This window comes from Xiphias gladius, chromosome 14, assembly GCF_016859285.1.
Source record: "Xiphias gladius isolate SHS-SW01 ecotype Sanya breed wild chromosome 14, ASM1685928v1, whole genome shotgun sequence".
Lineage (NCBI taxonomy): Eukaryota > Metazoa > Chordata > Actinopteri > Istiophoriformes > Xiphiidae > Xiphias > Xiphias gladius.
In genome coordinates this window covers 4,390,212-4,404,549 of record NC_053413.1, presented here as the reverse complement: position 1 = coordinate 4,404,549, position 14,338 = coordinate 4,390,212, and the positions used below count along the sequence as shown (strand labels likewise).

General features: G+C 38.9%; 1 protein-coding gene across 1 annotated transcript; it reads right to left on the bottom strand.

Annotated features, from left to right (window-relative positions):
- Positions 1-2,164: 2,164 nt before the first annotated feature.
- Positions 2,165-14,338, bottom strand: LOC120798978 (myosin-7). Its single transcript, XM_040143776.1, has 37 exons — positions 14,126-14,338; positions 13,744-13,887; positions 13,452-13,608; positions 13,337-13,364; positions 12,786-12,891; positions 12,590-12,682; positions 12,451-12,514; positions 12,256-12,354; positions 12,037-12,140; positions 11,483-11,621; positions 11,281-11,399; positions 11,016-11,165; positions 10,714-10,884; positions 10,286-10,595; positions 10,063-10,136; positions 9,723-9,928; positions 9,511-9,634; positions 8,959-9,095; positions 8,611-8,866; positions 8,212-8,454; positions 7,925-8,101; positions 7,668-7,813; positions 7,466-7,556; positions 6,995-7,384; positions 6,751-6,877; positions 6,420-6,538; positions 6,120-6,316; positions 5,653-5,836; positions 5,044-5,224; positions 4,839-4,963; positions 4,444-4,752; positions 4,142-4,345; positions 3,751-4,047; positions 3,479-3,583; positions 3,293-3,388; positions 2,713-2,847; positions 2,165-2,284 (listed from the first exon to the last, which is right to left on the bottom strand). Exons 1-37 carry the CDS (start codon positions 14,324-14,326, stop codon positions 2,264-2,266), a joined length of 5,829 nt encoding a protein of 1,942 aa, XP_039999710.1. The 5' UTR covers positions 14,327-14,338; the 3' UTR covers positions 2,165-2,263.

Genomic DNA, 14,338 nt, shown 5'->3' with positions numbered 1-14,338 from the left:
GGTGCATTTGCATTCAGATCTGGAAGACTCCTATAGATTAAAAACATTTTCTACTGATGAAGACTCAACATTGTACATAACAGAGAAACAGGTCAAAAAGGTAGGGTTTGAATTAAATTTTCTTTTAATGAATTTTAAAACATAATGTTTTGTTCATTATGTGAAATATTTTATGTAACCTATGCACAATCAGCAATTTATGTTCATTAAATATGTACCATCTACTTTTTTTCATTAAATGTCGTAGCACTATGTGCAAATGATTTGATGTTGCTTGTAATGCGGGTTGAGCTATGTTAGGTCTTGAAAATGAACAGATAGTGAATAAAATATATATAGGTGACAGATGAGCAACTGTGCAATGTGATCTTTTTTTTTAGAGAGAATTTGGACAAAAGCTTTCCTTTCCATCATTACCCTTATTATTCTGTTTCTGTCTTATTAACAGATTCAAAGTGGTGACACTGCAGTGATTAATTACTATGTCTGCTACAGTGCCAAAAGCCAAACAGTATTGCATTGCACTTATTGCATTTTTTATGAGTTAGCTTGTTTGAATATAATGTTATAAGTTTTTTGTAATGCATTCAAATAATTTTCCAATATGTAGAAATGTCACTTACAATTTTAATGAAACAGAGCAGAAGTGCTCGCAATTTTCTTAACATTTCGTATTTTTCTTTTCTTTTCTAAAAAAAATCACAGGCTTTTATTGTGAAACAACCCAGTTCTTTGGAATGAGACACCTTCCACGAGCGTACCTTATTATAACAGGTGAGCCTATAAGATAATTGTGGTCTCAAACTGCGAATAGTTTCTGTAATGTTAATGACATTGTAACATGTTCCTAATAGGTCAATAATCAGACAATTATCTATGACAGATCTACTGTATAAAGATGTTACAATAATATGGTAACATCGGAATTATGCTGTGGATGCATACCAAAATATTATCTATTGTAATGGATAGGCAAAGCATATGGATTTTTGTATTTACCACAATACTCTTTATTATGAATTTATTTAAATGTCTGTGTAATCCTTCTAACTAAGTTATGATCTGCTGCCTGTTTTGTGTCCATAAAACTAAAAATACTTAGGTGGAAAGGTCCATCCACTGCCCAGTGTCCTATGCAATCATGCTTTGAAAATACGGTTCAAGTGCTGTAGGACTTTAAGTTATGTAGCCAAAGTGAACTATATGTTTGGTTGATCCTCCAGTTACATCACCAAGGTGATAGCTCATAAACTCACAGGCATCACACTACTGTACCTATATGGTCTGTACCTTAGACGAGCAACACTTTGCTGACCTCTGGTGTGTTAACTTTTCACTGCAGTGATGCAGAGGTGAACTCCAGGATGTGTCCCTACAAGGTGCCATCACTGTTGGGTGTGGTTACAAGTACAATAGAGCACACTTCTGACGACACCCAAACAACCCGTCAATGTTGCCAAGGTATGGTACAACATAAAATAATTATAAGTTGTGATACATAATATAGCCATAACTAACTGTTTTCTTAATGTGCAGTAGTAACTACATTCCAAGACATATTTATGACATAGCAAATTAGATTAATTTTCTACATTGGACATAAAGTTGTTCATAAAATGCATACAGCTATTTTAAAGTTGTCTTGATGAAATCATTTATGTAAAATATAAGAAAAAAAATAACATTACTGGAATCAACTTTTTTCACTGACCATTAACTGGTATATGGAAGATACAAGCAGATCATAATGCACAGTTTGTACTGTATACAAAAATCTACTTGATCTGCATGAGTGTGATTCAATATGTCACCGTTTGTGTAAGTCAAATCCACATTTTTATTAACCATTTGCACAAACGTCCAGTTTGTTTTTAACATTCTTGCTAGAGTTGCTGAGTGATAATATGTGCAGCTACGTTCTTATATTTGTATAAGTTTATTACTGTGATGTAAATCCTGCAATTTAAATTTGAAAATGCATTTTACTTACAATTGGTAATAGTAATGGCTAGATCAGCCATTACCATGACATAAATAAATGTATTTGTAGCGGTACAAACATGTTATAAGACCCTAATTAACTTGTGTCACCACTATCCTAAGATTGTGTTGAAATGTACTAATACATGTATATGATGAAGCCACAAAAAAAAACTAGACACAGTTCAAGACGCAAATTAATTTTATTCTACTGAACAATCAACATGCTTAGGGAGAGACGATTATTCAGTAATCAGGTGCCTCAGAATTTATTCCTTGAGTTTTACTCCTCATCGTGTCCTTTCTAAATTAGGAGAAAGAAAAAAAAATGAAAAAATGAAACAAATTTCTTTGTTATTTAAAAATGTTCTTTTTTTTTCAAAATTCATTATTATTTGTTAAGCAGTGGAGCAATCAAAACCTTTAAATGCTGTAGATTTACTGTTTTACATATTGGGTAAAAAGTTTTGTACACACTACATTATTTTACTGGTGGTTATAGTGGATTCTGGTAGTAACATGCTGACTGTCTCAAACAACATATTTTCTATGTAATGCGGATGGGCATAAGATAATACTGTAATTTATATTATATATTATTACATATTAATCATGATACATCATCCAGATGGCAGCAGCATTAATTCTATATCATTACAGCCCCATAAAACATCCCACAACAGGCACATGTTGTGTTCGCAACGCAAAAAAATAAATAAATCAATAACTGACCTTTGACCCCACATCACGACTCTTGGCACGTAGCTTGTTGACCTGAGACTCAGCGATATCAGCTCTCTCTTCAGCCTCATCCAGCTCATGTTGTATTTTACGGAACTTGGTCAGATTATTGTTGGCCTGTTCCTCCTGTAGAAACACAATATCCTCATCTGTGCCTGACTGCATTTTTGTACTAATAATGTAGTTTATGAAATGAAACATATTTTTAAAAGCATGAAACCAACGGACACCGCTGGGAATATATTTGTTATTACATTTAATATGAAATAATAATGCCTGTTTTTTATGTACAATAGTGTTCAGTGATACAATGTTTTTACTGGTCTCTGCAAATCTAATGCCATTAGTTTATTTTAAATTGTTGTGTTAATAAGAAAAATCCTGTTTTATATAGTCATTTCATCAAGGCTTGGTGTTATTTTGGTCATAGTGCCCAGCTGTAAAACACAACTTTTACTGTACTGAGGATGAAATGAGCTATGGTATTGAATATGCACACACGTACTATGGGCCTGGACAAGTTTTATATTTTTTTCTATATTACTTTCTCTGAAATACAGAGCATACTTACTGCCTCCTCTGCAGCTTTCTTGTAGGATTTGACCTTTAGCTGCAGCTTGTCTACCAGATCTTGCAGACGGGCAAGATTCTTACGATCTTCCTCTGTCTGAAAACAAAAAATAACAAAATAATTTCAGTTTTGAACAGAAAGTACACTCTGACAGTTTCACAATTTTGTAAATGAACTGAAACTTACCTGATAGGTCAGCTCCTTGATTCTTCTCTCATATTTTCGTATTCCCTTGACAGATTCGCTGGACTTTCTTTGTTCAGCCTCGACTTCACTTTCTAGTTCTCTGATCTGTTGAGGGAATGGCACGAAGATTGAGTTTCTGTATAGTAAATATTTTTGTGTACACCTTGATTATGGGGAAATGTTATACTTCCAAGATATTCAGTAAAGTTGTTGATGATTTAGTGACTTCATGACATTGTGCATTTGATTTCCTGGAAATTATTGACACTCACCCTGGCCTCAAGCTTCTGCACCTGCTTCTTGCCTCCCTTCATGGCGATCTGTTCAGCTTCATCCAGACGGTGCTGCAGATCTTTGATGGTTTGCTCCATGTTCTTCTTCATACGCTCCAGGTGAGCGCTGGTGTCCTGCTCTTTCTTCAGCTCCTCTGCCATCATGGCAGCATCAGTGATGGCCTTCTTGGCCTTTTCCTCTGCATTTCTGCACTCCTGCACCGCATCTTCTACTTCTGTCTGAAGCTGGGATGTATCAGCTTCCAGTTTCTTCTTCTGGTTTATCAGGCTAGTATTCTAGTTTTACATAATAGTGCACAAATTTCAGTGTGAAAATAGACTATGAAACAACCATGCTGAAACGTACATGTGGGTGATTACTGTGTTTTACCTGTGAGTGCAGTAGCTGCACCCTCTCACTAACATCCAGAAGCTCTTGCTCAGCAAGTTTGCGACTTCTCTCAGTTTGCTCCAGAGCAGCCCTGAGCTCCTCCAGTTCAGCCTGAAGCAGGTTGTTACGTCTCTCAACAATGGCAAGGTTTTCCTTCATATCATCATTGGCCCGAACAGACTCATTTAACTGAATTTGGCAGTCCTGAATGGGATTACATCAATCACATTAATGTTTGTAACCAGTTTGAATTTGAAACATCTTAAGAAAGCATAGCTGTATTCATTTGAGTTCATTCATACCTTTAGATGTGAGTGTACAGCCTTCAGTTGTTTCTGGGCCTCAGCTGCCTGCCTATTGGCCTGGCTAAGCTGGATCTCCATCTCATTCAGGTCTCCCTCCATCTTCTTCTTCAAACGGAGGGCCTCATTCCTGCTGCGAGTCTCGGCCTCAAGAGAGCTCTGCAGGGTGTCCACCATTCTCTGATGGTTTCTCTTTGCTTGCTCCATCTCTTCATCTTTCTCAGCCAGCTTGCGCTCAATGTCAGCCTTCACCTGATTGAACTCTAGCTGCATTCTGAGAATCTTCCCTTCCTCATGCTCCAGTGAGGCCTACAGTGGATGGGAGGGTACAGAGTTATACATAACAGCAGACAGTTTTAATCTAAAATGAATTACTCATTGAAGAAGTCCTGTACCTCTGCCTCCTCCAGAGCTGTTTGTATCTCTGACTTCTCCTGTTCCAGCTGTTTTCGAATCTTCTCAAGCTCATGAATACTCTTTCCACCCTCACCAATTTGTTCAGTGAGGTCAGATATTTCCTCTGTGGGATGTCAAGCAGTGTAATTAAGATGGCTTTACGATAACTTGATAAAGTATGTCTACAGTAACCTGAACACAAACCCTGGCACAAACTTACCTTGTAAGTTTTATTCTCTCTCTTCAAGGTCTCCAGATGTTCAAGAGATTCTTCATAGGAGTTCTTCAGTTTGAAGAGCTCAGTGCTCAGAGACCTTGCTTCCTTCTGAGAGCTCTCCAGCTCACACTGTGACTCTTCATACTTCTGCTTCCACTCAGACAGGACCTACAGTGAATAGAAAGGCCAGCAGTAAGTGGACATGTGCCAGACAGGCTTAAGAATTCACCTTGTCTGAAACGATAATGGAATATTTTCCCATGAACTATTTGGAGTCATTCTCTCTTCTTAAAGCCACTATGCACACCTTTTGAAAAAAATAGAATTCTGGGGAAAATTAATGCAGTTGCCCTTCAGCCCCTTTCTTCGCAGCATTTGTTACAGTATATTTATTCGGTACTGCCACTGGGGCACCAAAGTTAGATATTTTCAAATTCTATACAACGTGGCTTTAAGCTGCTTCAGTGGAGTTGCCCTATAGAATCCTGAAGTTGTACTCAGGGGCTCCAAAATGTGTGTGTGAAAATGTGAAGTGGAACGCTACTGGGAAATAGCAGCTTAAAAGGTCAAACAAAAAAATATTTGCAGTACTTTACCTTGTCAAAGTTTCTTTGCTTCTTGTCCAGAGCAGCAGCAGCAGCATTAGACCTCTCCACATCCACCATGAGATCTTCAATCTCATTCTGCAGTCTGTGTTTGGTCTTCTCCAGCGAAGAGCATTTAGCATTCACTGCTTCAACAGCTTCCTCAGCCTCCTGCAGGCGCTGAGCCAGCTTTTTCCTTAAGAAATCCACCGTTTAAATCATTTAATGGAACATTAAACAGTAGGAACTACAGTGGTGCCTGGTGGATAACTAAATTATGTTAAAATATGATAAAATGTTATAATATATAATAAATTCAAGCACTATGACGGGCTGCTTAGTCATCTGACAGACAAACTTTTTGTTCGTCTTATATTTTAGTAGGAACATAACACAAACAAAAAGCTGACCTGCTAGACAAAATCAAATGTCTTTTTAGGAATTACAGAATAATGAATTTGGATCTCAAACTGTCTTACTTGGCCTCTTCCAGCTCCTCTGTCCTCTGGATGGCATCGGTTTCATACTTAGTTCTCCACTGAGCCACCTCAGAGTTGGCCTTGGACATGCTGCGCTGCAGTTCAGCCTTGGCCTCCTGCTCCTCCTCATACTGCTCCCTTAGCAGGTCACAGTCATGACGAGAAGACTGCACTGCATGGGCCAGAGCACTCTTTGCCTTTTGAAACAAAATCATATGAATGAGTAACACCGTAGTATACATCAGTTAGAAATTACTGTTTAGTGCTGTCAGTAACCTATGCAATAAAACCTAATTTCACCTTCGTCTCCTCTTCTAGTTGTCTCCTTAAGTCTTCAATCTGTTGACTGTAGGACATTTTCCCTCTTGTCAGCTGAGACACCAGGGAATCCTTCTCCTCCAGTTGCCTTGAGAGCTCACCTAGTATTTTGAAAAATTCAGAATGTTTTGTCTATGTCCCAAAAAACCTTATGTCACTAAGAACTTTTATGAGAAATTTTGTCTGTTTTTCCCAGAAACACCCATTGATTTTTCCTGTGTCTAAGGCTTGAAAATTTCGTTTACATGGAAGTTCTCAGTTAACAAATAGATCAAGTAGATATCAGTTTGTAACAATAGCAAAAAAAAAGTACCATTTTCTGTTTGAAGCTTAGCTTTTTGCATATTGAAGTCATTGATACAGCGTTGAGCTTCTTCAAACTTGGTCTTGTATTCATTCATCTGATCTTCCACAGTTCTGCATGTCTTCTCCAGATTTGTCTAAAATTAAATAAATCACACCAAAATAAGAATTTTAGATACAACCATTATACACCAAATACCCACATATCTCTGCATGTCAACATTAGTATAAAATTATTTGTCAATTTAGCTAACCTTAGTCTTCACAATATGTTCCATATTGGAAACCACATCATCCAGCTCTAATTTGAGCTCACTCTTCTCCTTCTCCAGTTTCTGCTTGACTCTCTGCAGGTTGTCAATCTGCTCTCCCAGGTCAGCAACACTGTCAGCTTGTTTCTTCCTGAGTGTGGCAGAGGTGGCTTCATGCTGCAGAGTGGCCTCTTCAAGGTCTCTGCGGAGTTTCTGGAACTCAGCCTCCCTCTTCTTGTTCATCTCAATCTGGGCAGCTGTTGCTCCACCAGCTTCCTCCAGCCTCTCACTGATCTCCTCCAGCTCTCTGGCCAAGTCTGCTCTCTGCTTCTCCACCCTGGCTCGGGCAGCTCGCTCTGCCTCAAGCTCTTCCTCCAACTCTTCAATGCGGGCCTGTTGAGCCAGAATCACTTAGTCACCTTTACTACTGAGTTTTTACTGATTTTGAACCATTACATGTGAGTCATTCATTACCTGAAGCTCTTTCAGTTTCTTTTGAAGCTGAATGGCAATGGCCTGCTCATCCTCTATTTTATTATTCAGCTGACTGAGCTCAAAGTCTTTCCTGTGGAGGAAGAGTGAAATAGTAAAAGGTCAGATTAAATACTAGATATCAGTATTATTGTATCCTCATTACATATCTGTACTGTAGGAAATACAGGCATACAATAATTACTTTTTCAGATGCTCTTCAAGTTGTTGCTTGTCATTCTCCAGGTCCATTAGGCTCTCTTGTGTCAATTTCAGGTCTCCCTCCAACTTCCTCTTTGCTCTCTCAAGATCCATCCGAATCTTCTTCTCTTGTTCCAGAGAACCTTCAAGCTGGATTATATCGATACAGAAGGTTAAATTTTTCCTCAACATGCACTGGAAAGAGAATGGCCTTTCTAAACACATTAAAATGATGGAGACAAAGTGCATTTAAATACATACATCATCTACTTGCTGCTCCAGCTTGGCCTTGGCCTTGGTCAGAGTGTTGACTTTGTCCTCTTCACTCTGCAGGTCATCCAGTGTTTGCTGATGAGCTTCCTGTAAGGCTTTCTTTTCCTTGGTCAACTTGGCAATGATTTCATCCAGAGCTGCCATCTCCTCAACCAGGTTCTTCACCTGCAAATTGAGAAATACTGTAGGTATTGTAAACAAGATAAAACATGCCACTTGTTTATGCAGTTAATATTAAGACAAACAGAAAAACAAAAGCTGAGTAACTGTCATACCTTGTTCTCAGTGGCATGCTTCTCTTTCTCCACTTTGGCCAGAGTCAACTCTAAGTCATCAATGTCTTTCTTTAACTCAGAGCACTCATCTTCCAATTTCCGCTTCTTTGCTGTAAGTTCAGCATTCATCTCTTCCTCATCCTCGAGTCTCTCTGATAGCTCTTTGATTTTTGCTTCCATCTGAATTTTGTGTTTGATCAGCCCCTCACATCTTTCCTCAGCATCTGCAAGATTATCTTGCTCCTGAATTGAAATTGTTATTAAGTTGCTAATATTGTTAACATATGACAAGTTGCAATACACATGATTAATGTATTTATTATTTTATATATGGTATATACTGTATGGTTAAATGAATATTCTGTTATTAAATATTAGAAATCCTGTCATTTGACTTACAGCCTGGACTTGGAGCTGCAGGTCGTTCTTCTCTTGGAGAAGTGAAACCATTTTCTCCTCTAGCTCCTTCCTACGAGCTTCAGACTTTGCATAAGCCTCTTTCAGCTTCAGGAATTCTTCCTTCATGTTGGCCATCTCCTTTTCTGCCTCTGCAGATCTCAACAGAGGCTTGATCTTGAAGAACAGCTTCATCCAGGGCCAATTCTTGACCCCCATGAAGGCACGGATGTTCCACTGGATCACCAATAGTGCATCTCTGTCCAAGATCGACCAAAGTTATTACTACTACTAAATACCAAACAAAATTGGACATGGTTTTAGTTATTTTAAATGCCTGTTTCCTCTTACCTTCTTTCAACAATCTTCTGGAATTCCACTCTTGCCAGCAGACCTCTTGATCTAGCTTGGATTCCAGTGATAATGAGTGACAAACGGTCATCCCTCATCTCCTCCAGTTGCCCAAGAAGACCAGCCTTGAAAAACACCTTTAGGAGCATGTAACAGCATGTAAATATTCACCAGGTGTTACACTTAATAGCTCCCATTTCAGGACATTTTCTTGCTACAGGCTTATTTGGTCTGGTACAACCAGTAGCTTATGATGGCAAATATTAACCGATATTTGCAAACTGAAGGTAAATATTGCTCTGTAACTGAAATTTATTCAGTTGATGTAGTAACGTGATGACTCTTCTCTACTTGTGCTACTCTTTTACCATTTTTCATATTTCCCATTAGCCTGCAGCTGTCATTTGTTGTCACAATGCTTGTTGTTGAGCAAATGTTATATAATCTTGCTTACCCGTTTGATATTTTTTACTGTTGATGTTTCCTTGTAATACTGGGTATAGGCTAGACAATGTAACATATGTGATTTGGTTTTTCCTTTTTATTGATTACCTTGGTATGTCCAAACTTGTATTGATTGTGATCAATTTCCAGAGACCCAAGAAGTTTCTCAGCTCCCTTCCTGCTGTCAATGAACTGACCCTCGGGGATGGCGGCAGGATTCAGGATGCGATATCTGGAAAATCAAAAACCAAAAATATTTTGGAGCAAAATATTTAAATTTGTTTGGAATCACACAATATGATACTTAAATGAGATAATACCTTTGTTTGAAATCTCCATAGAGGATCCTGTTGGGGAAGCCCTTTCTGCAGATCCTGATGCCCTCCAGCACACCGTTACAGCGCAGCTGGTGCATCACCAGAGGATTCTCCATGGCCCCAGGAGTCTTGGTCTCATTGGGGATGATGCAGCGCACAAAGTGAGGGTGAGTGGACCTCAAGTTGGTCATCAGTTTATTCAGGTTCTCCTGCAGAGGTAATTAAATGTTTAAAAGTTTAGGTGAATATTGTGTTGTATATCTCTCAGTTATCAATGTAAAATTAAGTTGCTGTCATTGGTTTCCACATGACATAGTCATTCTATGGATTTTTCTTTACTAACCCTGTGCAAGGCAGACACAGTTTGGAAGGATGAGCCCTTCTTCTTGCCTCCTCCTTTGCCTTTTCCACCCTCAGCTAATAAACCATTAGCATTAACAATTTCATTAGATTGCATTAACAGACACAGGCACAAATGACTCAATCTTGCAGTATTCACACTGACAAATTTTATAAAATATTGCAACCCAGTGCAGGTTAATACAGTACATTCAGCTTATTCTTACCTGAATCAGTTCCAGCATAATTTGCAAAGAGGGTAGAGAGCATCTTGAGATTAGATTTCTGGTAGAGTCCTACAACAGTCTCATTCAAAGGATCTTTGTTCTTAACCAGCCAGTTGTTGATATTATAATCAACAGTTCCAGCGTAGTGACCCAGGGCAAAATGAGCCTCTGGTTTCCCTTTGACAATTCTGGGCTTCTGGAAGTTGTTGGATTTCCCCAGATGGTTGTCATAGAGCTTAGCTTTAAAGGTAGCATCAGTGGCTTTGGGGAACATGCACTCCTCTTCAAGGATGGACATGATACCCATGGGCTGAGGAGAAGAAATATGACATTGATATGATAATTTGAAATACTTCATAATACTTTATAATGTTAGTAATCTATCTTGATTTATTCATGTCTGAACATGTAATAGCCCAGTCCCTCACCTTTTCAATGAGGTCAATACAGGCCTGCAAATCCATACCAAAATCTATGAAAGTCCATTCAATGCCCTCTTTCTTGTACTCTTCCTGCTCCAGCACAAACATGTGGTGGTTGAAAAACTGTTGCAGTTTTTCATTGGTGAAGTTGATGCACAGCTGTTCAAAGGTGTTGAACTGTAGTGACAACAATATAGTCATTTTAATACTCATATTTTGTAACTTGCATGAAATTCAAAAAGATGGAGTTGAATAAATTATTTTGCCTGTATTATAGATTACATAAACATATTATAGGAGAAGCTTACATCGAAGATCTCAAATCCAGCAATGTCCAGCACACCAATGAAGTACTGGCGGGGCTGCTTGGTGTCCAGAGACTGGTTAATTCTCACCACCATCCAGAGAAACATTTTCTCATACACTGCCTTTGACAGTGCACCAACAGCATAGTACACCTTGGAAAAAAGAACACAGTTACAGTTACAGTCATTAGCTAGTGTTGTACACTGAATGTTGCCTCCTTCATCTATCATTATTCAATTTACACTAAATTCAGCTCTTCACTCTTACTTGTTGGACATTTTGTCCCTTGGTGACCCATTCATTTCCTACTTTAACTCTTGGGTGACAAAGCCCTTTGATGAGGTCAGCAGAGTTTAAGCCCATCAGGTAAGCTACTTTGTCGGCATCTGAGAAAAAAGTTAACCATTAGATCTTGACATGTTTTATATCCCGTTTATCATGTTTCAGGGCTTTAGAGAGCTTCACCAACCTTCAGTGCCATCGGCTTCTGCCTGCTCTTCACGTTGCTTGTTCTTGAACTTCATGTTACCATGGTGCATGATGGCACCAGTCAGCTTGTAAATGCTGTTCTTCTCTTCTTGAGTGAAGCCAAGCACATCAAAGGCATCCTGAATGAGAAGAGTGGGTATAATATTTGATATGTCACTGACTTTTTGCAATGTATCAGGGTATACAATAGGGTGACAGGAGAGATCTGGGGGATTAGATGGTATGTGTTCTCTGAGCCACCACATGTAACCATAGATGACGTCTGACATCAGACATCTAATCCAGTCTATTCAAATCTTTTTTACTCTCACGTAGTGATATCAGTAACATCAAGTTTCATAATCCCAAACCTACAGCTAGATGTCAAATAACATGTGGACATATGAGCAATATAAATAGATTTTCTGGGGTTTTTTCCGATAACTGTCAATCATACATCATTGATTTTAAGTAAACACCATACGGTCACTATATGGTACTTTGTCATGAGACTGGGTGTTCCATGAAAGGACTTTATGGTGCTTCCCTACTTACATCAGTGGCCATCAGCTCTTCAGAATCATTGATAGAGGCTACTGTTGTCTCTCCTTGAGAGATGAAGGCGTAGTCATAGGGGTTGTTGGTGATGAGCAACATCTCTGAAAGGCAAAAAAGAATGAATGCAAAGATTAACCTTTGCAGGCCAGACATACTTTATAGCAACATTTCCACTACTAGCGGTTACAGGTCCAAAGATCAATTGTTTTCATTTACCGAGCAGCTCAGGTTTCTTCTGAGACAGAATCTGATAGAAGATGTGATAATCTCTCTCAGCCTTAAGTTGAAAGGTGACACGGGACTTTTCAAGCAGATCTGTTAAAGACAATTGCATTAGGTAGGTGGATAGTCGGGGGATCATTATCATTATGGGAGCAAACCAGATGAAAGTATAAAAAGGAGGGTAATTACATGTTTCGATATCAGCTGAGGCCAGCTTTCCACTGGCAGCAAAGTGAATTCGGATAAATTTGCCCTAAAATTTATGACAAAAAAAAAAGTTAAAAAAGAAGAGGCACAATGGGCTATTTACTTACAGACAGAAACTTACAAATCTGGAAGAGTTGTCATTTCTGATAGTCTTGGCATTACCAAAGGCCTCTAAAGCTGGATTAGCCTGGATGATTTGATCTTCCAGAGTACCCTAAAAGAATACAAGAGTGCAAAATTTGTTCAAATAGATAAAAACAAACAAACATGCAGTGTAGAATTAAAGGCTCTATTTTCTGTACATTCAGCATAATAACCTTTTTCTCAGAGCCCACATCTTTCTTGCCACCTCCAGCTGCAATGCTGGCAAAGTACTGGATGACTCTCTTGGTGTTGACAGTTTTCCCAGCACCAGATTCTCCACTGAGAAGACAAATTGAATTGCTTTGATAAATTAACAAATGGGCGGCAAATATCATGCAACTAGTCAAGTTGATTAATTCAAGTTTTGATTGATCAACAAAAATGCAGATAAGTTACAGTCAGTAAATACTGATACACCTTTTCATCAAAATACATGGAATTTTCTTTACTGTGCATCCTTTTCATAGCAGCTTTGACTGTTACTATTCATAATCACTATCCATGGTCATTTCAATAGTCATATTCAGTTCCTGTATTCTAATATGGCATAATATACCACTTAAAATATAACATATATTACTGAAACTAACGGAAGCATATCAGCAAAACCTCATAAAACCAACAAATAATATTTCATGGAAGATTGCTGGATGCCACCTACTAAAATTCTCACAGCGTTATGTAATGCTCAACTGCAGTTTAATAACATGAAAACATAACTTACGTGATGAGAATTGACTGATTTTCTCTGTCTGAAAGAGAGAAGACAGAATCAAGATTCCTTAGTGTTTTTCCACTTCACCTTTCTGTGAATGCATGATAAGTGAATGTAACATTACCAGTGAGCATGTACTGGTAGGCATTGTCAGAGATGGAGAAGATATGAGGAGGAGCTTCACTTCTCTTCTTTCCTCTGTAGGCGACAACCACTTCTTGGTTGTAGACTGGCAGCCACTTGTAGGGGTTGACAGTCACACAGAACAGCCCAGAGTAGGTCTGAGAGAATGAAAGAGAAAGAAAGAGACGGTTTAGGATAAAATTGTATTAGACATTGATATGTGAAAGTAGCTGTAGTGTAGGTGAGGGGTACTACACTTGCCTCATAATATTTTTTTAAAGCTTTCAACTTACGTAAATCATCCATGCTGCGTAACGCTCTTTGAGGTTGAACAGCACAGCGGGCTCATGGAGGAAGGTAAACATCGCCATGTCTTCAATTTTATCAAACTTTGGCGGGTTCTGAGGGTGTACATCACACTCCTTAACTGTGACAGTCTGAAATGGAGATAAGCAGTGTTAATACAGTGTTATTAATACTGTGGAATTTCAGAATACACCGTAGGAGAGAGCACAGGATCATTATGCCTGTGTGCATCAGTGTCTCTGGCTTCTGTTGTTTCTCTGCTATATGACTTGTAGGACAAATGAGCCTGAATCATCTCTTGTATTGCCACTGTGTCCTAGTTAGGGAACCAGTTGCATCCAGGGCAGCTGTGCCTACTGGGTCACTGACCTTCCCTTTCTCAGTCTGAGCAGTGACTTTATCCCCCTCACGGCTAATGATGGAAGCCTTCACGTACTCCTCGTCAGTATCAGGAACAAAGCACTCCTTCTTCATGTCGAAGGGACGGGTCTGGGCCTCCAGACGCTCCCTGTCTGACTTCCTTAGGTATGGGGCTGCTGCCCCAAACTCTTTCATGGCAGCGTCACCCATTTTTCACCTTGT